The 27,812-nt window shown below is 43.6% G+C and overlaps 1 protein-coding gene across 1 annotated transcript in view; it reads left to right on the forward strand.

The window, feature by feature from the left end:
* Positions 1–396: 396 nt before the first annotated feature.
* Positions 397–27,812, forward strand: part of adgra2 (adhesion G protein-coupled receptor A2) — a 40,619-nt gene continuing 13,203 nt past the window's right edge. The window contains 3 exon segments of the mRNA XM_074638392.1: positions 397–579; positions 581–840; positions 20,733–20,804. Coding sequence (XP_074494493.1) covers positions 544–579; positions 581–840; positions 20,733–20,804 — 368 coding nt within the window. The 5' untranslated portion in view covers positions 397–543.

Raw genomic sequence — 27,812 nt, forward strand, 5'->3', positions numbered from 1 at the left:
AATTAGTCTAAATTTGCCCTTGAGAGAACGGAGACCTCTGGGATCTGGAAAACACTGAGGAAAACTTTTAAAAAGCAGCGAAACAACTGAGAAAAGTTTGAGGATGTACTTTTTTTTTCTTTTCTTTGCTTCTTCATATAGATGATCTGGATCCCCTGGATTAATTTTTGGAGTGGGAGATTGGGGAGAGTAATCCGGGCACTCCCAAAAGTGATGTAAATCTCTCTATAGGTAATTAACACAACTTTTAAAGTCAGAAAAAAGAGGGATTGTTTATTATAGGGCTTGTTTATTATAGGAGTTGAAGACGTTTTGGATGAAACTCAACACATCCCTTGAATTTATCTGGACCAAAAGGAGTTTGGGCATGCCATGACATAACGGGACACTCTTTGGAAAAAATCTGAATATTTCTGAACTGACCGGATGATGCGTGTCCATTGTTAAGGATCTCTTTAAGTTTCATTCAAAAAAAGCTCATTCAAGATCCTTTCTGTTTCCTCTTCCCACCCACTCCTGAAGGCTTCATGGTGGAGATATGGGATGACTGGAGGCGGGGGTGCAGCTGAGGTGACATCCACCAGCCCAATTGACAATGTTTGCTGCCGGCGTTGGCATCCTCCGGCGTGTGGTCCTGATGCTGCTCCTGCTGGCCGCCTCCGAGCCGCGGCTCTCCCAGGGCTGCCCCGGCCTGCTCGCCTCCACCAGCGGCTGCAGCTGCACGGACGAGCGGTCCAAAGCGCACAGCGTCCAGGCGCTGGGGAAACGGATCAGCTGCAGCAAAGAGGAGCTCACTGAACCTCCGGATGGCAGCCTGCTGCCCAACAGGACCGTCACTCTGTGAGTCTAGAAACACTTTACTGCTGTTATCACTATATTACACTGTAAACAATTGCTGTTAATTTACAGCAGGATTTCAACAGTATTAACCTGTTATTGCTAAAAACAGTGCTTTACTGTTAATACAAAAGAAAACCTGTTAAATAGGCTGTTTTTTAACTGAACTATAATGCATTCTTTAAAAACAGCACTTTACTGCTGATCAACTGTCTAAAGTATCATAAGTAACAGTCTCATGCAGTATTTCTTGAATTCTGGGACCTGATGTGCACATGTGAGGCTTGTACATTGTGCATGATTGGAAAATCAGTGAATAGCTTTACTGTTCTTCAATCACATTTTGTTATGGTTTGCACATACTGCTGTATCACTATATTATGATCATCCTGTTGTGGCCTGTACTGCAAAGCTGTGTGTGGGGGGCACTGAGTGGTCAGGTCACATGTGTCCTCTTGGTATGACAGCAGTATTCCTATAATATCCCATAAATAGTTATATCATGCTCCATTTCAAGCTGGCATAGTTTAAAGTGAAAGTAAGTGTGAACTATAATTGGCTGATGATCCACAGTGTTTCCATGTTACTTAACTGGGTGAATGTTTAGTTTTGATGGTGCAATTTGCATGAATGCATAATGGAAAAAGCAAAGTGAGGGTACAGTGTTGGGATCAGGCCAATTGCAAGCTGTGTGTGGGGGCACTGAGTGGTGAGATCACATGTGTCCTCTTGGTATGACAGCAGTATTCCTATAATATCCCATAAATAGTTCTATGAGAAAAATGTATCATGCTCCATTTGAAGCTGGCATAGTTTATAGTGACAGAGTCATTTTCACATATATAAAATAACAGATTTTAAAGTTTCTGGTAGATGTGTTCTACCACTCAGTTTTGCTTTTACGCACATTAACAAGTCTATACTATAATTTAAGTACCAAATAAAATACATTAACAGACAGAAATTCGTAATATTTTCAGTTTTACGCATCAATAAGAAGATCAGGTTCCCAACAAACAATGTAAGCGCATGTTTTTTAATATCTTTACACATTTTTTTGTCTTAAAGACAGTAAAAAAAGACAAATAAATAAAAACAATGCAGTAAACGGACTTCCACGATACAAATCTTATTTCAAAATGAACTTTACTCCTTGTAAGTGTGACCTATAATTGTCTGATGATCCACAGTGTTTCCATGTTACTTAACTGGGTGAGTGTTTAGTTTTGATGGTGCAATTAGCATGAATGCATAATGAAAAAGCAAAGTGAGGGTACAGTGTTGGGGATCAGGCCCACACACCCATGACTGTGAACCCATGACCTCAGGTTTAACTGTATTGAGGACTCGCTGCAGTAATAAGGCTTGTTAGGTCAGAAGTTTACATCTTGATCTAGTTTAACTGTGCAGTGGGGGGCTGCGCGTCGCCTCTCTGTGATGCATTACGAAGATCAGTGAGAGGGCAGGCTGACTGTAGCCATCATGCGGCCCTGCCTCTTTGACACAACTCTGTCACTTTAAATTTGACTCTGATCCAGCCAGGCAGCTCCGAGCTGAGCTCCTTCTTCATCCCACCCCCGCCACCACCGCCCTGCGCACATGGTCCAGCTGACTTGACTTTGCAAAAACTACAATAAACAGAAACACATTCTGGGTATTTCTTATCGGACCCTGTGCTTCACTGGTGGGTTGGCTCCCTACTTTTAAAACCGTAACACCCTGTCTCACAATGGTGAGGAAAGAAAACACTGAAACTATTTGGTGAGTCTGGACAGCTATGATTCTGGGCCAGTTTAGTGTGATATATATTATAATTACAGTTATTTGTCTCTGAACAAACCTTAAAAGGGGCCACATCATGGGCCAAAAGACACTATCTTTCATGACGGATGGACTACCAATCTATCAGTGACACATCTTTTGGGTGTTGTTTTGTGTTCACTTTCTTCACAGCTGCTCAGACTTTCTGGGCTCGTTCCCACAGTATGTTACTGTCTCTAGTCTGGACTCATGACCCAGTAGAAGAAATCATAGCTGCACATGGGCACAGTAAAAAAAAAAACATGTTCAACTGCCCCACTGCAGCGATCATATGAGGTAAAGTATGGGGATTTACGCCCCAGGAGAGCTAAAACCAGCCAGCAGTCCATTTATAGGGCCTCATGTTTCTTGCTTAATAAAGGCAGAATAAACATCTGGGGAACACATTGCTGGAAACCGTAGGGGAAAAAAAAAGAGGCTAGGGTGGCAGTGGTCGAGGTGATTGAAGATAATCTTCCATCCCACGCCACCATCTACTAATTTTGGTTGAGTTGTTTTTGTGCAGATGTTTAGCATTCTGATACAGTTTTTACGAGGCCGTGTACGAGGAGCAAACAATTCCGCCCGCCATTTTACCGTATACCTTTTCCTGCCCGGGAACTCTGTGGTGTCTGGAAAGTTCATTTTCCTGAAGGTTTTTTGGTGAGTTCCTCAAGTGCCCATGCTCCCATCGTTGCTCATGACATTAGCTCCAGATGTGGAATGTGAGAAGTTGTGTTGATATTCGTGTTATTCCTGACATTCCTCAGTCCGTCCGGAGACTGCAGACAGTATCCCAGGTGCAGCAGGGGAGCCTTCCCCCGTGCCCTACGCCACCTCGGTCTCTCCCTGCATCGGACGGCCTGACAGCCAGCCCTCGCCGCCCCGTCTCCTGGGGCAGCCTGGAGGAATGCTCTCCTCCATGCTGGGCAGGCAAGGGCTGGCGGACACCAGGCCCAGGGCTTCCGGGGCCGGCTGCTACGTGTAATGCACAACAGCTGGCCCCTGTGAACATTCCAGCTGAGGCCCCTCAGACTCATGGGAAATCCCAACGGGGATTTGTTTATTAAAACTATTAGTTGACTGTTTGTTGTTCCTGCCAGCCATAAAGGAGCAACCAGTCGTCCTAATATTATCACCTCCTCCTTTGGCTCGTCGAGGCTGTCTGCGCTGCGCTTTGATTACATTACTGCGTGTCAGATTATACACTGCACCATTTCTATAAACTCACACTTATCACGCGTTTAATGATGCATCATGCTATTCTCAGCCTTCCGCCATGAGTCTTCTTGTCCCACTTTCCCTCTTTTTTCTTTATCTCCAGCTCCCCATTCCTCTCCCCTTTCCCGCCCCCTCTATCATGAGTTCATCCACACGCAGTAACTCTCAACCTAAATATTTAGTCGTCTTGGTAGGAAACTGCCATGTCCAAACTCCTTCCAGATGTGAGCCTGCGCAGGCTTGTGTTTAGGCCCTAATTATGCACGGCTGCAAAGGAGCTGGATCACTGGGAGAGGAAGAGGAGCGGAAGGGTAGAGAAGGGGAAAATAGATAAGAGTGTGAAAGCGAAAAGTGCCGTCGTCGAGGGGCGAGCGAGGAATAAATGACGGAAGTTGAAAGGAGGCCGAAGTGGAGGACAAAGTTGAGCGTGAAGGAGTAGAAGAAGTGGGAAGAGGGAACCAAGAGGGGGAACAAAGAAGGAGAGCAGAGGATGGAGGAGGGAGAGGAGAAGCTTGGCAGGCGGTTCAGAGGGATGTGCCCCTGGAGACTGAAATCTCCCCAGCCCCTGACTAACAGATCTTCAACACTGGGGTGAGAGGGAGGAGGAGGAGGGAGCAGTGTAGCGGCATAGCTTCACTTCCAAAGCATTGCTCCATGTCTCTATTATTATTAGTCTTTTCTGTGTAAAAGAGCAACTTTTGTCATTTTGGTGGTTGAAAAAAATGGATACGTATCATACACATTCAGCCTAAAGCCCCTGAACACACAGAGCAGTAATTCCTTTCCTCAGCGCTGTGTGGTGGCAGCTGGGTTTTAATGGGTAACAGGCAAATGAAGAGAATGTACAGTGGCAGTCTATGTGTGAACGCGCTGGTGTCTCATAGCTTGTGGTTTTTACCCAAGTCAAAACCGTACTCCTCCCTCAGCGTATTTTTGTTGTCATCGTTGTCAGTGACTGATGGCTTCGGCTCAGCGGTGGGTGCCAGCCTGAATACGTGGGCACAGATGCTCAGGGTGGGGGGTCAGCATGGCCCGTCCTTGGCCTGATGCCCCCTCACCCAAGACAGCTGCGATGCAAGACAGTTGCTCCCTGCGCGGGTGCACTTGATCCCAGTATTTGCAAGTTGCTGGCTGGTAGTCAGGGGTTCAAGATAAAAATATTCCAACTAGGGCAGTAATATTTTTATCAGTAAAGGTCACCGTTGTTAATGAACAGTTGTGAAAGTTCCAGTTTGTACTGGGGAGGTTGTTGCTGAACGAGCTTGCTCTTTAAAGCAACAGTTACTGGCTGCAATTATTTGCTTTCCTGCCTAGAGTCAGATGAGAGGATTGATACCACTATGTCTCACTCTCATTATATCTTGTCTGTTTAATACATACAAAAAAACAGAGTTTCACCTGTTCCCCCTCCTTCAAGTCTTTATGTAGCTTCATATTGATTGGACAGATTTAGTTACAGTTACTATGATTATGACTATAAACATGGATGATAGTAAAAGATTATTGCAAATTGTTTAATTTTGCCATCTTTGCAGTTTAGGCTGATTTTGGACAAAGCCAGGCCAGCTGTTCCCCTTGTTTCCAGTCTTTGTGCTAAGCTAAGCGTCTCCTGGTTGTAAGCTTTATATGTAGAGCTGGATGGACTGTATAAGAGGTGGACGTAGTCACCGTGACGTCACCCATTAGTTTGTGGACTACATTTAGAGGCCTTGAGTTCGGCATTTTGGCCGTCGCCTTCTTGGTTTGTGGCCACGCCATCTTGTTTTTTTGTAACCATAAGTGACACGAGAGGGTGGAGCTTAGTACAACCCAACGCTGAATAAGGCATTTCTAGGCAACCGAAAAGGTTACAAGTAACGTTCATGAACTGAAAACACACTGTGAAAGGGTTAAAGCTCTAAGACAGAAACGTGGACAACTCCCAGACCGGACAACGCCGTGGTAGCGACCTGTCAATCACAAGGTAGCCACGCCCTAAAGCATCCCCTGCTTCATGGTCTATTTGACTCAAAATGGGACCATAATTTACTAAATGAACATCATGCTCTGTTGAAGAAGACTTGAAACTAGCGATTGAGACCATAAACTCATGTTTACAATGTTTACTGAGGTAATAAATCAAGTGAGAAGTTCATTTTCTCATAGACTTCTATACAGTTAGACTTCTTTTTGCAACCAGAGGAGTCGCCCCCTGCTGGCTATTAGAAAGAATTCAAGTTTAAGGCACTTCTGCATTGGCTTCACTTTTCAGACCCGGAGTTGCCCACTGCATGTGAAAGTGGTATCAATCTTCTCATCGCACTCTCATTAAGATAGCAAAATGTCAAACTACTCCTTCAGCATGTTTGATGAGGTTATTTGGGAGCCTCAAACAACAAAATGATTCCTGAGAATGTGCTTATTCAAGGCATCCTAACAGGAGCTTTTGATGGAGAGGACAGCCTTTTATAGCTTTTGGTTCCATATAACCAACCATCACACAAAGTCTGTTATCATTTACTGAAGTTTATGAGTCTTCTGTGACTCCGTTCACTCAAAGGCAGCTCACCTCATCAGTATAATCGATTGGCCTCAGTTTGAATCCGCGTTTCCTTTTAATCCCCATTTTATTTTCTGAGTCACATCTTCGAAGTCTTACTTGTGGCCCATGTGCGGACAGATACCAAAGGGCCAGCAGATGTGTCGGTGGTTTATGTTGGGTCTGTGAGTCAGTATGTGTTGAGATGGGAGTATGTCGATGAAACATCCTAAACAGTCATCTTATCAGCGCGGGGAGAATTCCAATAGCGAAGTATAGTATATAGCGTTAGACCCCAAGCATTCCTGCAGCGATAGGGTTTATTTATGTGGGGAAAGGTGTTGAGAGGAGGGGGAGCGGCTTCTCCTCTGCACATGTTAGGTGGGGCAGCGGTCAGCAATAAATCAAAAAAGCAAACAAAGGCCCGACACTGGATACTCTGAGCCTCATACTCAGCTGCAGCACCTGCCAATGCCACACAAGCCCTGGGTTTTATCGTGCCCTCGGAGGTCAAGGGAACATAAGCGGAGTGGGACATCTCCGCACACCTACTGTAGCTGCCCACCCGCCCGTCTGGATGATGAATGTGTATTTCACTCATCACCTCGTTGTGTTTCTTGATTATAAAAGGCTGCGATATTACAAAACCTGGCAAAAACAGAGAGAAAGTGTTGTCATAGTAATCTCATACCCCCAAGTGGCTTTTTGTTATTTTAGTTTTTCCTTTCGCACCGCTCTCTTCTTATCTTACTCCAAAAATGCCTGACTTTGACTTTTCTTTGCCAGCGCTAACTTCCCTCTCCCTGCGTCCGACCACAGCGGCCCCCAAAGTTCCTGCTCCGGGTCGACAACACATGGATACAGACGGAGATAATGGGTGTCTATAGTGGGAATGCCTGTGGCTTCTGTGTGTGTGTGTGTGTGTGTGTGTGTGTGTGTGTGTGCGTGCGTGTGTGTGTGTGTGTGTGTTTCGGATATGCTTTCTTTTGAGAACCATGACAATAGTGCAGTCATCTACTGGATTTACAGAACACACTAATGTAATCTGAGTACTCTTGAGTGACTTTTTGATTACTCTCGGGTTAAGATAATTCATGTACAAAAACATATCCACTTATATCAATATGAATAATACAACTTTACTTGCAGAGGTAGAAGGTGGGTAGAGATGCATAAAATGATTGAAACAACAATAGAAAGCCCAGACTGAACAAGAGCAATCTCGTATTCAGCATTTCTCTAATAGGTCTTAGATTAGTATTCATATTTTAGGACAACTTGGCATCCTAGATTTAGCTGCAATCTCTGCTGTTTTAAAATTTCTTCACCATCATGTCCCGCCGTTATTACAGACACGTCTGAGGTAACAGCGACTCCTCGACTCGCTCATTTCGAGCCATGACGTTTAACCCACAAAGGTCTCGGGCTTATGGGAAATGGTTTGTTAAAGGAATACTTCACCCCCAAAATGATCATTTGTGTATCAATTACTCAACCCGTTACCTTGATATCATGAAGAAAACTTTGTTTTCCTTCCAGTGAACGAACCTCCACAGTGAACGAAGAATACAAAAACAGAGAAAATTCTTGATGAATTTAAGTAAGAGGGGGCAGCGTTTAAAAACAGCAAAACTATATCAAAACATCCGTTTATAAACTCTCACACAACCCATGCAGTATAATCAAAGTCTCATGTATCCAGTTGTATGCTCACTACTTCCCAAACACAAGCATTTCCGCTAAAACAGGCAACAACAAGCAGGCGCGCTACTCGTCTGGATTGTTTTTTTGCGTTATAACAAAATGGGATTTTGAATGAGGTTTGGAACAGAACCCAGAGGTTTTGGTTTCACTTTGGCTCGCTCGAGCAGTGGTTCTCAACCTTTTGTGTGTCAAGGACGCCTCAATTGATACACATTAGGTCACGGAACCCCATATGATAAGATTTTGCTTTAGGAACCTCCATCTGAAAAGATTTTGATTGTTAGACATGATCAAGACCAGAGTTTTATAGTTAGGAAGTGACACCTATGATCAGAATACTCACTCTTATGAGTCTTATTCACACTGGGCTAACTTCTATATTGAATTAAATAGTGAAAATAAACCATTCCCCATTTTTCTGGGGACCCCTGAAACTCCCTCCCTGGTTGAGAACCATTGCTCTATAGGATATAGTTTGACATTTTTAGAAATATCCTTTATTTGCTTATTTTTTTTGCCAAGAGTTAGATGAGAAGATCAATATCACTCTTCTATCTGTTAGAAGCCTGAGCCAGGAGACAGTTAGCTTAGCTTAACATAAAGACAGGAGGAAACCACAACATATTGTTTTTACATTTTGGTTTGTGTTCTTATGAAACAAACGAGATGTTACAAAGTACTTTCTAGAGATGTTGGTAGATTTGTTTTATTTTGGGACAGAGCCACGCTAGCGGTTTCCCCCTGTTTCTAGTCTTTATGCTAAGGTTATCGCTCATCTTTCTTTAGACGTCCATAGAAAGGAACTTCTTTTTCAAACATTTCTCAGCTGTATCATAAAACAAACGCTCAAGTCAATCACACATATTTTTAGCTACCAGTTTCACATTTACTGTCAGATTTCTGAGCTTAAACGGACAAATAAATGAACACAAAGGCACTCACATATCCAATTTTTAGTATTTAGTTTATCAATAAAGATTGTGGCTTCTTCTCTTAATTATCTGAGTACATGTAAACCAATCAACAACAAATTATCTTCGTAATTTCTCTGTCATCACTCCAAAACCATTTTAATGTTGAGTATGCTATTAATGTCACATAGAACCACAAGATATTAAAAATCTGTCACCACACTTGTGTTATCCATCGCTCCTCCTGTAAGTACGAGTTGGTTTACCACCACGATCAAAGAGACAGAGCCAGTTGTGAAATAAAGCAATAAGCTTTTATTAAAATGTGCGTTGATGGAGTAAACCGCTGTTTAAAGATACAGTGTGAATTAATCCTTCAGCTGAAATCAAGTCAATGTTTGGAAAGCATGTTGGTCTACCATATTGTTTACTATAATACATGCCTTAATATGATTGTTTAATAAATTCAGAACTGGTTGACGTGCAGTAACGGAGATCGGAAACGCTCGATCAAAACACTGCGGCCACACAGAAAACACAAAAACACAACCTTTCACACAGATGCCTCTGAAGACACCGTGAGAGTATCTGGGGCAGAGAGATTTTAGCCAAGCCCTTTGTAAAAAAGCAGCCTGATTTCCCAGCAGTGCAGAAAACAGAGGCTGGTTATGAGACAGAACAATGAGACAATGTTAGCCAGGCATACACCGCATTCCTCTCACTGTCTGAAACGGCTAAATTCACTCAATTGCCTCATTAAATGTGTAAAAACACTTTAGACGGCGATTAAACTGACTATTGTGTTCCTGCTCTGCAGCCATAAACTTTCCAATTTGGTTTGTCTTGACTTGTCTTTGACTCTAAATATTACAATAATTTATTGCAAACTTTACAGTAAGGCGGCGGTATTTCAACTCGAGCTCTCTGGCTGTTAATATTCATGGCAGCTACTTGTTTACGTCTTTAAAGTTCACTGGTTGCCCGGCTTCAGTAAACTGTGTATAGACGGCACAAGAAACACACTTCATGGACGGGTTCCTGTTAGCAGAACTCGATGAATTGTCTAATAAGAAGTGGGGGACCTTCCTCTCCAGAGTGTGTATTGTGTGTGTGTGTTGTCCTGTTTGCCTGTGCACACACACACATATGGGAAGGGCGTGCATGGCCACAGCTCTCAAAATAGGCCTCAGTCCTCCCCTCTCTAATTAGAGACATTTCAAAAACCCAGATTTTAATTTTAGACTAGTAGCTTTTGGACCACTTGCACACACACACATACACACGTCGAACTAAACGTACACACTTTCCGTATAAATAAATCTGATAGGTCACACACTTGGGCATCTAAATCTGCACACACACACACACACACACATGGCCACAAACCACAAAGCCTTACTCCCTGGCCCAGCCTGGTAACCCAAGCACAATGCAGTATACTCTATAATAAGTGGTTGCACATATCAGATGCAGGAGCTCACTCCCCATATCTAGCCTCAAGGCAGGAAAGTATGATGATAAAAGCAAAGTAATGCAAGATTCTCCACATACTATAAATCACTGCACTCATTTATTTGTTGCTCTAACATGTAAGACAAGAATCCGTTCCACCCCCTTTAATGTGGCTTCTCTCGCCCTCCTCTCCCTGCACGACGAGTGATTTACTCAATCAGGGGTTCGCAAAAATGATTTCACAAAAAAAATATTTTGCATGCAATTACACGGATGCTCCTTTCCATGACAGGCGGTAAATGGGGCTTGTAGCTTGGCAGCGTTCCCTGGTGGCTGCTACAAGCCCTCCGGTGGGTCAGGCACAATGGGCACATTCACATCTTGACATGCATTTGCCGCTAAAGTGCCTGTTGTGCTCGAGGGCGTTTAGTCCCTCTGTTGCACTCAGCGTCGCGACTCTCGGAGGACAGGCTCAGGGTGCAAGGGGGCTCCAGTGGGACCGCCGGCTTCGGTGGCTCTCCGTCTTTTTACAACGAAAGGGTTAAGCTATTTGGACGGACCCGAGCGCTGAATAGTGCAGCACGCAGTCTGGAGGCCTCTTATAAAGCACTTATTGCAACAAAGATGACACAGCCACCTCCCAGTCTGAGAGATCTCTCTGCTTATGCTCTCTTTCATTCCTCCTCCCTGAACCTTCCTCTTCTTGTCTCTGCAGAAGTGTCCATTAGCAAGAGAGGGACTGAGAGACTGTGGTTGGGTTTCAACTGAAGCCTGACACCAAAACTGCCACCAGTCAAAAATGTACGGTCACTGAAAATTAATTTTCATACCATAAAATGAAACATAATCTAATTTATAATGTCACGCACAGCCAGCACAGTAGCAAACATATAATATACAATCCAAACACAATCAAACCATCCGCCCCATATTCATTATATTGGGGTTGGTTGACACAGACTGGCCAATATGAATTTTATACTGTTTTATTTTTTTTCCACAGCCCACTTACACACATTTCCTGAAATGAAAATTTACTTTCCCAAAACTATAAACACACAAAAAAGCCACACTTAGTCTGGCCAAACCTCAGACATCAGAGACAAAATTAAACGCTCGACTGAAAACATGTTATCTTGCATCTAAATTAAACTGCAGAACACTTCTTGCCTTTGGATTATATACAGATGCTGCCAACTACAGACACGCCACTGAAATAAGCGAAAAACTACCATAACCAACCACAATTTCACACATTTAACAATTTCAAACAACCTAATATACAAATAATGTAAAAGAGTGTGAGATATGCCAATATTTGGTTTTGGTTGTTTCCATGGTTTTCCGTGGTTTTTATATAGTCCACCAACTTTTATTACAACGGAAACAGACATTCAATAGTAGACTAGAAAAGGTTGGAAAACAGACACTAAAATGTTATTTTGATAAAAAATCTGAATAAACACAATTCATAATAACATTCGTCTTTCATTTTCATCTTTAATTTTTAAATTGGAAATAGAAATCTGTTGTGCATTCAGGTTAAAACATCGACAGCGACAACAACCAGTAGCATACAGTCATGGATAGAGAAAGATGAGAAGATAATGATACTTTCGTAGTGTTGTACAGTTCTTGTAGGTTATAATAACAGCAACAGCATCAGCAGTGAAAAGCTTTGGACAGCTCTACAACACAGGATGCTTTCTGTATGAAAACATGTGTTATGTGTGTTGGCCGTCGAAACAATAGGCCTTTTTCTGGGAACACATTTTTGACGGTAGCAAAAGCACAAGTTTAAATAATGAAGTCAATGATGGCTTAATCCCTTTTAGCTGCTTCAGTTTCAGGGTCCTGGTATTGTGCCTCACTAAGTCACACTGTCCTGGATTACTGGAACACTTAAATGAGAAATTAATGTTATTAGTAACTCCTGTGTTTTACCTACTATGACAAGTCAAAAGGTCTATTTGTGTGAAAACGTGTAAATAATGTACCCTGATTTGTTGAAAGTCCTGAGTAAGGGATTGTGAAAACCTGTAATAAAAGGTAGGCATAGTATACAACCAGCGAACCTAGTGCATGTACCAGTGACACACACACACACACACACACACACACACACACACACGTACACACACATCCTGTGACATGTCATGACCCAGAATTCTCGGCCACTAATGACGGTCCACACTAATTACTGCTGCAAGTCTGTCGCCACGGGAGCCCCGACTCAGCAAGGGGTTGTGTGTACGTGTTAGACTGCTGTCTATCATAAAGAGGTCGCACACAATTGATCTCTTAACTCAATTTGAAGACACTTTATATTGCAGGCTGCACTGATTTGTTCATTTTGAAGCCAGTTTACCTTTAGACTTGGGTCTATGCTTGATAGCTTAGCATAAGGACAGGAGACAACTAGCCTGGATCTGTCCGAATGCAGGACTCGACAGTAACGGCTGCCGTTGGCAACCAGTTTGAGAAATTGACAACCACTTATTGGCATTTGGTTGCTATATATATTGATATACATTTTGAGGGGTCTGTGATGAACATGACAACAGAACAAGCAGTAAGAGCTGATCTGAGGTCTGCTGTCTATGAGAGCCGACTGTCAATCACTCGCGAACTCCGACCAAACGGTCAAACTAGGCAGCGCTGATGAAATATGAATCAATATTATGTTACGTTAATGCCTATTTCTCGCCTCAGATGTTTTCAGAATCATCTGGTAATGTTCTGGTGAAGGAACGCCAAGTTCCGGTCATATGACAGGAACGCAGCCAATAGGATGCTCTCTCAATGAAATGACCTGTGATTGGTCAAAGTCTCCCGTCACGGGCTAGATTTCCTAAAGCCTGAAAACAGAGCCATGAGGAGGTGCAGAAGTCTAGTTATCTCTCAAAACACTTGAATTACAATATGCTGAAAGGTTATTATGGAATTTCTTGCCCAATGATGCCAAAAATATACTGCCTACTGCCACTTTAAAGCGACCATTCATTTTCTAGCATATGTAACACAAGTATAATTTATTATCCCTTGTCACTGACGTGCCCTCAGCTCATAAGTGACTCTGAGATGAGACTGTTTGGTTGAGGCCAGCTCCGTGTCTGTGAGGTTAAACTGCAGCGTAATGTCTTCTGATCTATTAGACCTGGCATTTGGATGGAGTAAGCAGGCACGGAAAACCTGGTAACAGCCAGATTAAGTAATACTGTTTTTAATCCATGCTTTTCGTTCAACCACAATATTTTGTTGATCCACTATGTCTGTCCTCATTACACCAAGTGTGATGTGTGTGATGTGTATATAAAGAGAAATGCTGCCATGTCCACTTAGTTCTCCTCTGTGAACCGCCAGTACACTCCAAATGCAACTCTGGCAAGCAGAGCGCCGCTCAAATGGAAAGCGAAGAGGGGAAAAAGCAGTAAAACACACTGATGGTTTTTGTATAGAATGTTCTCGGCTGTAACGTACACACATTAAAGTGCTCTCACACACACAAAGCTGCGCTGTTAGTGTAAAAGTGGATAATCGTATTGCTTTCAGCAGAATTTAATTACCTCTAAGGAAAATTCCCTCAAGGCTACATTATTTTCTTTTCTATTTATATGAACTTAGGCACTGCTGTGACACACACCAGCGTGTGCATTATCAAGTCAGCATTCTAATTAAACCAGGCTTAATTCAATAATGACGCTCTCATTATCTGGCTCCCATTGGTCTCCGGATCGGCACTGGATTTATGGCACGTTACCAATCTCTTTCAAGGGTTCTTGTCTTTCACCTCGCGTGTGGTCCTTGAGGGTAAGTGACCTATCCAAAGTTAAATGATGTTTACACAGTGGCCCGCCGGTTTGTTTTGACTCTCTTTATTACGCTGAACCTCTACGTCTCTTTTGGCCTTGTAGCGCTGGATCAACGCTCGTGGTGGGGCGTCTAATCAGCACTCTTCACCGCTGTTTCATCAGTGACCACCATCCAACAGCAGATCCAGGTGTTTTGCTGGTGATGCTGCAGAAATGCTCTGTATTCAAAATGAAAAAGTAACTATTATTAAAAGGAGTAGTAATGAACGCAGGCAGCAGATGAAGTCTTATTGAATATAAATCCCTCCTTAAGACTCTTCCTCTGTGGTTTGCTGTAGAGGCCTGCAGCTACATAGAGCTCACTGTCTGACTCCAGCATGCCTGAATATTTAGAGGGCAACAGAGGCCAATTTGAATCAGAGCGTTTTACTCAAATGCATCTCATGTCCTGGATGAAATGCCAAACCAGGAAGGAGCATTTCCTGTATGTGAAACCCCCCAAAAGATTTAAGTGTTTTCTATCAGGGAGACGGGATGAAGGGTGCAAAGATATTAACACCAAGCCTTCAGTGGTAGCCGACTGCAAACAGGACATCCTGTTGAGTTTGGGTTTGCAGCATTCTCGCTGTGGTTAGGACAGGACGGTTTTCCCCTCACTGTCCCTCCGCACCAGGTTGCGATCTGGAAAGCTGAAAGGACTCCGTTCAGCTGCTCTCCGTCGGTGCCGTTCCACCGCACAGCGAGCCTCCCCAGCTCCACCACAGAGACGACTCCTCAGTGAAAATGATTGGTTGACAATGACCCAAAACCAAAAGCAGCTGTAGGAAGCATGCTGCTTTTTGACAGACAGCTACAGTTTACAACACAACGCAGGTACACATGTGTGCAACACACACATATTATCAGGCCTTTCCCTCCCACCCCCAGACCTGAGGCGATGCGCTGCTACAGCGAGACGGCCTTGCTTCCAGAGTCAGGGGGAAGAGCGGAAGTAAATCAGTGAGCAAATAGGATTTGCAACATGCTGTCATGCCCCTGTGTGGCCCTCAAAGGCTTTGTGGGTTTAGGAAGCAAATTGAGCAAACCAACAAAGTGAGTGGCACGGTGCAGGGAGGAGCTGCTGCGGTTTACTAGACAAGACTCTTTGTATGGTTTTTACTTTTTCACACTCCGCTGCGCACCAAAGAAACCATGAGCTAACACTGAGCCACGGTACTTGATACTGACACATCAGGCATACTAGTAGCAGTCATACTTTTTTATTTTATAAATGATGAATTTAAATAACTTTGCATTTCTTATATGCATGTTTGCACCAATAGTTAAAGTTTGCTTTGACAACAGCATATTTGTTTGGATGGATCTCAGCCAACATCTTTAGTTAAGCTTGGGATGCAGAGGTGCAATACTCTACTATACTTTGGATATATGTAATTTTAAAAGATATTCCTTAGTTGGCACACAATCGCACACTGACATCTCTAAAGATACATTTTTTTTATCCTGACCGCTTCACTGTACCAGATTACCTGCTGTTGTCTCAAGGATACAAGGTTTTTTATTATTTCTCTCCTAATCGTAACCTTTCTACAGAGATCATAACTTATTCAGAAATGTGCTGGAGAGCGCAACAGAATTAACTTTGAAGACAACTAATCATGGAAAGTGTGGGCCATCATTAATCTAGCAGATGCTGCTTTTTTGATATTTGCTTATTTGAACTATTTGGAGTGGACTGTTTTGGCCCAGGTAATTATGAAATTGTTTGCACAAAAATATATATGTACAAAGTTTTTTTCATAACTTTCCTTGAGCACAGGATAATATTGCAGTTGATATATTGCAATACTGTAAGCAAGTTGATATATTGTGATTTTTTAAAATTTAATTTTAGGAAAACTGTCATAGTGTAAAGAACACACCAGAAATAAACCCAAAAATAAAACATTTTATACTGCATGCAAAAAACTGCATGGTTTTTGCCCTAAACTGCATGTGATTATCATAAAGTGGGCATGTCTGTAAAGGAGAGACTCGTGGGTACCCATAGAACCCATTTTCATTCACATATCTTGAGGTCAGAGGTCAAGGGACCCCTTTGAAAATGGCCATGCCAGTTTTTCTTGCTAAAATTTAGTCTAACTTTGGAGCGTTATTTAGCCTCCTTCTCGACAAGCTAGTATGATGTGGTTGTTACCAATGGATTCCTTTTTTTTCTAGTTTCATATGATGCCAGTATCTTCAAAAAAATGTTTTTAAGGGGATAATAAAAAAATCGATACAGTGTTTTAGAGAATCAATACAGTATCACACAATATAATATCGCATTACTCATGTGTATCGATATTTTCTTCCACCCCTAATATATAATATATAATAATATGCAATATAAAACACAGCATGCACATGAAGTGGAGTGGAGATAATATATACAGTATGTGCTTTCCATGTGTTTTTACTGACCTTGTTTAACCCCTCGACTACGAGTACACCACACAAGGGAGGGGCTGGTGTCTGCTTCTGTTTGACCTGCCTCTTTTCATATGACCTCCTTGCTTTTTGATCTTCGTGTAAATGAATTAGATGAACTGGGTGAACGGGATCCTGGAGCCTGACATGTGGCCCTGGTTGTTGTTGTTTTTTTTACATAGATTAGATGGATTCAATTAGCCCGTCTGATTTCTTAGAGGCCTTTTGTGGTCTGAAAGGGTTAAGTGAATGACAGATACCATCCATAGTCTGGAGTCATCACGCTGTCGTGCCATGTACCATGCAGTTTATTGCTCTTGAAAGCAGATTAACTCAATCTGCCATCTGATCTGTCACTTAGAGGGAAGAGAAGCCGCTGTGTACAGTGAGGCCTCAGTAGCAACACAGAGCAGACACTAGGCCTCCGAGCAGCGTGGACTTCTATGATTAAGAAGCTACTCATCTTCTTTGCTTGTAAAGCTCTGTTAACCTTTGTATACTCCACTGATGAAGTGATACACTCCCATGTGCCTCAGCTGTCACCTGCCTCCGGACACTGCTCCATCTGTCTGATGGCTGTCCGGGAAGTGCTCTCTCCACAACCCCTGACCCTTGAAACCGGGTTCTGAATAAACAGCTAATTGGCTGGGTTTCCTGTTTAGCCTGATGGGAACGGCGACTATTTCTGTCTGTTTACAGAGTTCTGCCTCTCTCTCTCTCTTTCTCAGAGTTGTACTCTCTGTATTGTTTATGAAAGAACAATGTCCTTCACTTACAACTGCGCTCCAAACATGCCGTCTTTGGGGGATTATACAGTAGTGTCCAGCCTCTGCAGCTCCCCCGCGTTCCTGGAAATCTGCGCCTTTTGTTGTCTGTGGGAGGGTCTCAGTTAGCTCATTTTGTGGTCTTTGTTTATTTGTGAAAGTCAGCTTTCAAGTCCCGGTGTACAGAGTAGCAGGCAAATTGAAATATTGTGTGTTGAAATGTCTTAACTTGAGACAAATGTGGGTTTTTGTGACAGAATGATACATGTGAATTTAATTTTTTTTTTCTCCAAAAGTGCGTGGACACAACACACAAAAAAACCCACATCTGTATATTTGTTAAGAATTAATTCATCCATATCAGCACACGTGCACATTCAAGCACACCAAAATCAAACATGTGCGCACTGTTCTCTACGTTTTTTTCTGTATAATAAGCTTAGTCAAAAAGAAACTATCTGTATCTAAACTGTCTGCGTTGAATTAAATGGCTTGCTTGTCTTCCAGATGTGACTTTCTCCTCTCCTATCTGTATTGAATTATTCAGGCAGTTCCGGATCTTCTGCAGCTTTCATCTCGGGCCTGCATCCAGTTTATAGGAGAGTTACTGTGTGCCCAAAGTCAAGTGAGAGACCTTAAAGTCCGGGAGTCACTGGTTCAAATTCAGGCTACGCCACGAGAGGCCTGACTCAGCTTTCGTCTAACAACCGCCCCCAAAAAAAAGTCTTGATTTAATAACCGTGATTTATTTCAATAATTCGGTGTGGATGTGTGAACATGACATGTTTTTAATTTTGTTTTCTAAAGCTAAAAATAAGGCTCTCAAGTTTGGAAATGAGTTTGGATGATTTTAGTTTAAATGCTAAGTAAAACAGTCTGGTTTCAGTATTATAGTCATTATCAGTGGAGCAGCTCTCGTCTCCTGATTGCAGCCCGGTTTAAAAATACATTTTTATGGTTTCTAATTTTAGTAGATGATTGTAGGAAGATATTGACTGAGGTGTCCAGGATTACTGGAGCAGAAGACTTTCCATGTTGGCTTTCCTTTTGTTAGCTCCTTTTCTATCTTCAAATCGTCGTGGTGTTGTGGCTGTCAGTGAAGTTACTGAAGCAAAGAAGTAAGTCTGGCCGGTTTGTCCGTCCCTGTATACCAAGACTGGATGATTAAATCTGGTCATTAAGTGAGTTGGAAGGTGCAGCGCTGAAGGCGGTGTTTTTATTGATGTGGCAGGAAGCGGGGGGTGGGGGGGGGCGGCTGACTGCTGCTGCTGAATCTGTAAATCTCACAGACTGTTCACAGTCCGCTCCCACTTTTAAAGGCGCTCACACTGCTCCACTCTCTCGATTAAGAGCACACTTAATGTTGCAAACAGCCCATTAAGCTCCATGTGGTGGAGGTGGAGATGATGTGAAACTGAAGGGTGTGTTAATGATGGCGGGCCGACGCCAGAGCGGGACTCCTGCTGCACCCTGAGCTCTCGCTGAGGAGGACTTGGGCAGGTCTGGGGATCCACCGGGACGGTAGAGTAAACATTGAACACTCCCTCCTGAAAATTATGCTCATGTACAACAAATCTGCAATAACAAATGGTCTTGGTTGAATATTGAAAAAGTCAATACTGACTTGAAGCATGAGACAGGATGCATTGGCTTTTTCAATATTTAAGCAAAACCACAATCTTTCCCAAACCTCTCCCAAGTGCTTTAGTGGTCTAAACTTAACAACACATTGTATTCACAATGCAAAGCCCAGTCTGGTGTTTTATGCTTTGTAGGCCCGACCATCCAAACCCGACCTCCTCCCTTCCAACGTCACTCACACCGCCTGAATTTGAAATTAAACATCTCCAGTGAACGTAATCCGGGCGGCAATTATGTTTTCTTCAAAGAGTATTTGGCAAAGCAAATCAGTATGCAGTATAAACATATTTTGTAGGAGACTGGGTTGGAAAATGATGACAACCGCCCACAAGGTTTCAAACAGGGATGGATGCTGTTTTCTTAACATGTCAGTCATAACGAACTGTCACCGTGCGTCCAGTAAGGCTTGGGCAGTTATGAAAAGAGTAGGGCTGCCCCCGTCTTAGTCAATAAGTCGACTAATTGGTCGTTTAGGTATTAGTCCACTAAGATTTCTTCATTTTTTTAATGTTTTTTTCATGCTGAATGACATTTCTGAGAAACTTATGAGCACATCTCTGGTAGACACAAGATTTAAAGTGGTACTTTTGTGGGATTCTTTGTGGAGAAACTTATAGATCTGTCGATCAAATCAAGTAATCGTAGTGTTTGAGTGTTAGACGACAAAGAATTTCTTTGGTCGAGGGCAGACCTACATGTATTAAAGAGTAACTTAACACCAGGCTGAAACACAGCAACCACTCCCAACAGTGATGTCACGGTGTCCCAGAGTGCACCTCTACATCACTGGAGGTCATCAAAAGGGTGTTAAGTTACTCTTTAATATATCAGTATGTTTTTTTATGTGTGTGTGATTATTTTTGTTCCTTGTGGACAGAGCCAGGCGAGCTGTTGACCCCCCCTCTGGTTTCAGTCTTCGTGTTAAGCTAAACACCTGCTGGCTGTTGCTTCATATTTAGCATACAGACATGAGAGTGGTATCGACCCTCTTATCTAACTCTCAGCACGAAAGCAAATGAGCGTAAGTCCCAAAAATTCAAGCTATTCCTTTAAAAGTCTATACAAAGGTCTGACTTTCACAATGACAAGTCCCTCAGAGCAAAGTGATTACTGTAAATATCCATTTCCCATGATCCCCTGCCAGACAAAGCAATCTCAACGTTACTTCCAGTGTGTCCCGTGGCCCTCTGCCCTCAGGTCTGATAAGAGCCCTATAAGCCAAGTGATTCACCAGTAGGGAAAGGGCTAATTAACATGGCCTGTGCCGCCATTCGTTTGATGTGGAAAGACATCCTTTTGATGTAAAAAAACAAAAAATGTATGCAAAATGATTATCAAGATTACAGCTTCCCTCCTAATCTTGATGTGCTTCTCCGTCTTTAACATTAATTGGAAACATCTTAAGCTAATGTCTCTGGTCAGGCTAATGGCGTGTGACTGCAGCGCCAAGTGGACATTTCACTTGGCTCTCATCCTCCTCGTGTGACCCCTTCGCCTTAGCCGTGAAGCTGATGTCCAAGATAGTAACTCAGCATCATAAAATATGCTTCAGTTTATTCTCAGTGGGAATATTTCTAACAAAACTGTTTCTTTTTTTTCACAGGATACTGAGCCACAACAAAATCCGAGTTCTAAGAAATGGATCCTTCTTTGGACTTTACGCTTTGGAGAAGCTGTGAGTAGCCTACTGTACATCATCCTTTACTTCTGCTACGATGTCATGTTTATGGTGTACATGAGATATATATCTTATGTGTGAGCTGTTGTTTTAGCTTGCCTCAGCGTCTTTGTGGAGAAATACAGACAGCGTATCAGTGAGATCTGAGCAGCTCTGTGCGCTTCTATCCAATCGTGGGCTTCTGTCCAGCAGGGAGGATGATACACTCAGACTAGCTATCAGAGTTATGTCGAAATGATCACATAATTACACTCCAGTCCTTCATTATCAGGTAAGCCCCACTCCACAGGACAAGATAAGGGAGGTCTCTGGGAGGAGGTGTTTGTTGGCAGCTCTGCAGACAGTCTAGCCCTCCTTAGTAGAAGCAGCGTAATCTCTCTGAATGGGGTGTGAGACAAGTGATAGACAGGTTCGTTCCTGGGGAAATATGAATGAATGGCAGTCCTGGTGACAAACAGGAAAGGAACCATAGCGGGAACTGCTGCCCAGTATGAGTAGAGAGTACAGACTAGCTCTTTGCCTTAGGTTGGTCCGTCCACCACTTTGGTCCAGACTGAAATATTTCCACAACTGTGAGATGGATTGCCATGAAATTGGGTTAAAAAATTCATAATCCATAGATGATGATTCCCTGACTTTTCCTCCAGCGCCACCATGACGTTGACATTTTTGGTTTTCAGTGAAGTGCCTCAACAACTATTGGATGGATCTATTTTGTACAGACATTCATGGTCCCCAGAGGATGGATTACAATCAAGTTGAATTATAATTGACTTTGGTAATCTCCTAACTTTCCATCCAGCGCCATCGTCAGGTCAAAATTTCAATTTGTCCAGTTCTTTGTATTCTGAGTGGTAATTAGCAAATGTTTGCATGCTAAGAAACATACTTAGCGTCAGCATTTTAGCATCGTCTTTGTGAGCATGTTAGTGTTTAACTCAAACCACTTCCAAACCAAACGTCAACCTCCGGTGCTGATAAATGAAGCCAACTATAATGCCCAAATTTACAGCAGAAATAAACATGTTTACAGCCTGGTACAGAAAAGCAGTTATATCCCTGTTCATAAAAAACTATAACCCATCCGTTCAAATTATATTAAGGCTTACAGTAGGGCATAATTGAGGGCGTGGCCGCTTTGAGTGAGTCGTCACCCGGGCCACCTCAGCTCCACCGACGATCCACCTCTTTGCTTATTTCTGGATTAACCGTGACCGTGTTGTCACTGCCAAGATAGCGACGGCCAGAGCCACCCACTCTGAGCTTCTCAACGGCGCCTCAGCAACCTAAGGGTGACGTCACGGAGACCACGTCCATATTTCATACAGTCTATGGTCCAAACAAGGAAAATTGCTACAGTAGCTTGTTGACATTTGACTTGTGCGATTCAAATAACAGGCGATGATGAGTCAGCTGGCAGTGTGAACTGATGATTAAGGATACAGTATGTATGGTATGACATGTGTTTTGGTCAAAATTAGTCAAGACTGGCATTTACCGGCTACAGGCTCCTGGCTCCTAACTCGTGAGAATTCCATCTAGTATGTGTTTCCCACCAGACAAGGTGTTGTTTTAAAGAGCATCCCAGTAAAGCTTTATAGCGTCCTGGTAGCTCACAACACACATGGAGCCGCTTCGGTCTGGATACTGTAGTCTGGCAGACATACTTATTTTGTTAGTGAGGGGGTGGGTATGTTGAAGGGATATTAGTTCCACATGCCACTCAGAGCTGCCACCCATGAAGCTAACAGGCTTCTCAAAAAGACGTTGAAAGAAAGAAAAATATGGTAATTTGCTGCAGTTGTTAGCTTGTTAGTACCTACCTGCTGGAGATCACAGCAGACGTGCCAGCCGACAAGAGAATTTGCTGAAATCGCTGTTTTTTTTATTGTCTGGCATGTGAACGCCGTGGGTGAATAGTTCCAAGGCCTTGACTGAGTTCTCACCTTGACTGTCTGGCACCGAAGACGCTGATAAAGCTGTTGACAGGAAGACACTACTACCGAGGCCCTGGGACTAATACTACTTGCGAGAACAATTGATAGTAAAGTAAAGCAAAAGTAGACCTGTAGCTTGAAGTGTTTGATGTAAAACGAGCTGATGTTGCTTGTTTTTGTAAGTGCGGACAGGGTTCCCCGTTGCGCCGCAGGGTCGGTGGGTCGGGTAACCTGAGCTTACCCACTAACTCTTTGTAGCTGGAGCGGTGATAAAACTAGCAGGGGGCAACAGGGTGGAGCTGTCCTGCAGCTAAAAGACCTGTGAGAAAGACACAGAACAGGCACACACACACACACAGAGGGAGACGTGGGCGTCTGGTGTGAGGAGAGGACACAACGTTAATCATGCAGGCCTCATTTCACTCCTCTGCCTCAACCTCCGCTGGCTCTCTGACACACAGCAGTGGAGGTCTGCTCACTCACTCTGACGTCTCCAACCTTTAATTGAGCGCCGCACAGCTTATAATTACATCTGAGCTCATGGTTAAAATTGCTGTCTGATGTGAAAAAGGCCACACCGTTGCCGTGATGGAAGGGTTTGAAGGGGATGAAGTAAGTTTAAGGTTTGGATGTGAGTTTTTGTTCATACTGTGAGATCTCAGTTTTGTTTTGGCTCCTCAGACCGCCATCTCTCCTCAGGTCCCTCTCATTGTTTCCAGTTTGTCGTCTACATGTGCTTGTCATTTAAAGCAGTAGTGAACGGTTACTCATATTATGTGGTCAGTGCTGTAATCAAAGGCCAGCCCACTAAGGCTGAGTAAACACACATCAGGGAATAACACTGCATCTCTTCCCCTACGTGCCACAGATAAACACAGTCTGCTCCCTCTCACTCTCACTCTCGGACCGTCTCTGTTGTGACTCCGAGTGAAGCTCTGAGTGTGTTTCCTAGTATGGGCACCCTCGCTTCTTGTCCAGTCGTCTCAAACGGGTCTGGTAACTCTCTCGGCAGACACACTCACACCAGACATCCATTCAGAGTTGAATGCAGTCTGATCTTGCTGTTGTTAGTTGGAGAATACAGCTCCAGGGCAGGCCACCCTCCTCCAGGCCCGAGCCAGACAGTGCAGCAATCTACACAGTTAGCCCTTTCATTGGGACAAACCTCCTCAAAGCCACTATTGCCTTCATAACCTGCCAAACCACCCAAGTGCAGAGGAGCAATTTAGCCTTGTTTGTTTTTGCCCTCTTACTGGACTACTGTGTTTTTCTAGCTCTTTTAAATAAGGCTTGCCATCCAACAGCTACATTTGGATCTTGGAATACCTCATTTTGTTTCCAGCTTTTGGGATGAAACACCAGTTGAATCATACCTGGCTTCTTTTGCTTATGCAAAATAAGTCACAGTGAAAACGTTTACATGCACAAAATATTCTGGATTTTGCCCTTATTCCGTAAAATGACAATATTCTTTCTACGCTGTTTACATGGCTAATATAAAGGAATATTCCACTAACATTCCCGTTTACATGCTGCTGTGCATACGCTGTTTAACGTAAGCGGAGGAGGACTTAGGCCTTTGGGCATGCATCTCTGTAAACTGTCGGCTACAGTTGATTTGTGTACAACGCACAGAGCTGTCCGCAACATGCGAGACGCCGTGTGTTGCAAACTGCCGTAAAACCCCCAATTGAAACACATATCCTAAATGCGCTGTATACATGTCCAAAGAATGCTCCTAAAACCTGAATACTATCGGCATATAATACTTCATAATCCGAAAATGCTCCATTCAGAATAAAGCCTAATTCAGAATATCCAAACAGAATATGCTTTTTAGGGTATTAAATTCTGAATATTGTCATATAGTGAAATATTAGCGTGGATGCAAACGTAGTCAGTGTTACACGCCATCAGGCCTTCGACACTGTACCTATTTGAGCACCTCCACCTCTGTGCACGCCCTCTCTGATGGGAGCCGACGCTGGCAGCCCCGCTAACGAGCCGGGACCTTTATGAGTTGTGGACAGATCCCAGCAGCCTGTCCTGCGCTGATTTGATGCGAGGTAATGAGAATAATGAGCAAAGAGAGGGTCGAGGCAGCCTGGCTCTTGTCCAACTGGGCCCCACTGCACCATGGGACACAGGACAGGCAGGCAGGGGCACAAGGGGCCCTCATTACCAGGTCTGCTCGCCCTACTGGGAGAGAGGGAGCAGAGAGGGAGAGCAGAGGGCAGCGATGATGATGGATGAGGGAGCAGCAGGGCGCTTGCAGCGAAAAGGTCTGAAAGGCAGGAGTGAGGCTTGTGGTTAGGAGTACCGGTTAGAGGCTCAGAGGTGTTGGCAGCATGATAGACTTTGTCAACAAGAGAGTCTGAAATGATCCCTGCAGTATGAGCCTACCTGGCATGACTGTACTTTTGCTGCTGTTGACTGTACTTTGAGTACGCACGGGCATGCAAGATTATTAAAAAAGCTTCCTGTTGACGTATAACAGCTTCATTCAACAGCAGGAAATAAGGAGTTGCTTGTGATTTATGCTTGTACAGCAACAAGAATTAAGGGAAGTTTGCACTGAAACCTGTGACCAGTAAGTCACACGGGGCATGAGAACGTGCAGATTTTTGCACGTCTGCATGATAGAAAATATATACACTATTATCACATTATGGCTAATTCGTTACTTTTTTCACTTTATCTGTTTTACAAAAAGGGGAGACGACGGGCCGCTCAGTCTTTGCCTGAGCCTCTCTGAAACCGACCTTGAAATCGCCTCTGCCATTCTGAGCAGCTGGGGTTAGGAAGTTGTCCAACTTAAACAACTTTACCATCTGACACAGGGGAAGTGGAGCCGAGATGGCTAAAGATGGTATGGTGGCTGGAGAGAGAGAGAGAGAGAGGGAAAGAGAGGGAGACGGAGGGAGGGAGAAGAGGAAAGAAAGCACACTCCTGCAGTTTGTCTTATATAAATCTGAGGTTGTTTTTCTTAGTGGGAGATTAACATTATTTCCACACAGGCTAAGCAAATTACCTTGATGGGTGGGAACAAAGCAGAGGTGGGGGCAGCGCTATATAGCATGTAAAAACAGTGGAGAGAGTGCGGACATGGTGAGGAGCCCTTGTGTCTAGACCCGTCTGGGTAGGACAAGGTTCAGATTGTACCAGCCCACCACTATAAGGCCAGCTGTGGAGGCTGCACACGGGAGTCTCATTTCTCCCTCACAGAAAATTTGTGTTAGCATGTTTGCCCGCACACGCCATCGAGTGGCCCCCGGTTATAGGCAACAGTCACCTAATGAGAGTGCATGACATTAAGGGGTGGAGCGGGTGAGGAAGGGGTTAAGCGTGCTGGAGAGTGGAAACAGAAAGGGGGTGGGGGGTGCTGCTGGAGTTGATAGACTCCAGATGTGTCTTTCAGATAAACTGGAGGAACGGGGTGTGTTTGTATTACAAGCCTAGCTCAGTCGTGGCTCTGGGGGTTTATTGAAACAGCGAGCGAGCCCCCTCATAAGCCCATTACCAAATCGTACGCTTTATACGCCAGTAACTCTCTCTCGTTCGGCTAACTTGATATGGTTTCAATGGCATTTTTCCTCCAGAGGAACTTGAGCTTTCCCTGGACTTACTTCCCCCCACTTCCGTTTCTGTTCCTTTTCTGCTTTATTTTTGCATCTCCCCTCTCCCAGCTCACTGGGTCTCTCGCCGTTCCTCCCCCTTCCCACTCTCTCCACGCTGTAGTCCACCTACTGGCTGAAAAGTCACTCGCAGACATGAGTCTCCCTTTTCATTGATAATTTGAATGAAAGGCGTTTCCTTGCAAGTTATAATTTGCACATTGTTTCAACTCTTTGTCTATTAACTTATTGGTAAAGATGTTCAACTTGTTGATGTTCGACTTGTGGGTCTTTCAGGTCGAATGACTCAATTTGAATAAAAATAACAATATTTCATACATTATTATTAAGATCAGTAGGTGGAAAAACTGAAAACAAAATAGCATTTTGCCGCCTTTTCTCTCCACCTCTGACCGTGAAAACTTTGACTTTACATCATCTGACAAATATTAGGATCTACTGTATGTCCCATTAAAACCATAAACCTTTCATTGTATCTGACTGCTGTGCATGCTGCTGAAATTCAACGGAGCTGCCAAAGCGGGCATCGCCCCCTTCTCTCGGCCGCTCCAAAAGCCAGAAGTGAAGTCAATAACAGTCCGTGGTTCCAGAGTTTTCCTTGGCAGAATAATCTCCAGCTCGTCTTGCTGCAGACTATAGCAACATATAATCAATTTAGGACGTTTTACACTTCAAATAAAAGTGTATATTGCTATTTCTGTGCAGTTGGATCCACAGTGTGTGTTACTGTCAGTCACGAGCAGAGCTGAGGGGCCTTATTCGTTTCAACCATAGCACAGTAATGGCAGTGGATGATCAGGTGGTGATTGTCAAGGAAATATCTTAAGTATGTGTCCAATGGTAATCCAAATGGCAGCTGTTTTATGAATATAATATTTGGTTTCCACATGAACACAGATTCAAAGTTGATTAGGTATATCCAATCTGAGAGGAACCAGGAGAAAAAATAAAGAAAATAATCTGGGGAAGGGGTAGCAAAGCAGGAAATTAGTAGAAAAACAAGAGCTCGGCAGATCCCGGTTTCCTGTTTTGGGGGGAAGGCAGGAGTACGTTTGGGGCCGGCATGTTACAGAGCCCCCATTGTGAGCAAGTGTGTTGAGGAGTAGGGAGGTGGGGTCTGCGGGGCCATACACAGGGACGACTCTGCTCAGCGCTGAATCCCCTAACCCACCTGCCCCTCCCTACAGGGGAAAGCTAGCTAGTAAAAAAAGGAGAAAAAGGAAACTGTAAAAATAAACGAGCAAGGGCCTCTGTGAGAGACGCCAACTAGACAGGAAATGACACGAGGCACAAAAATGGTCTCCACCGACCTCTGTCAGGAACCAAGGTGCCCGTTATCCCCCCCCTTGCTTTTTTTTACCAACAAAACTTGTATATATTAGTTTTTGTCTTCAGGCAGTTGCTTATATTAGTTTGCAACGAGATATAAATAC

The sequence above is a fragment of the Sebastes fasciatus genome, chromosome 6 (genome assembly GCF_043250625.1).
Source record: "Sebastes fasciatus isolate fSebFas1 chromosome 6, fSebFas1.pri, whole genome shotgun sequence".
NCBI lineage: Eukaryota > Metazoa > Chordata > Actinopteri > Perciformes > Sebastidae > Sebastes > Sebastes fasciatus.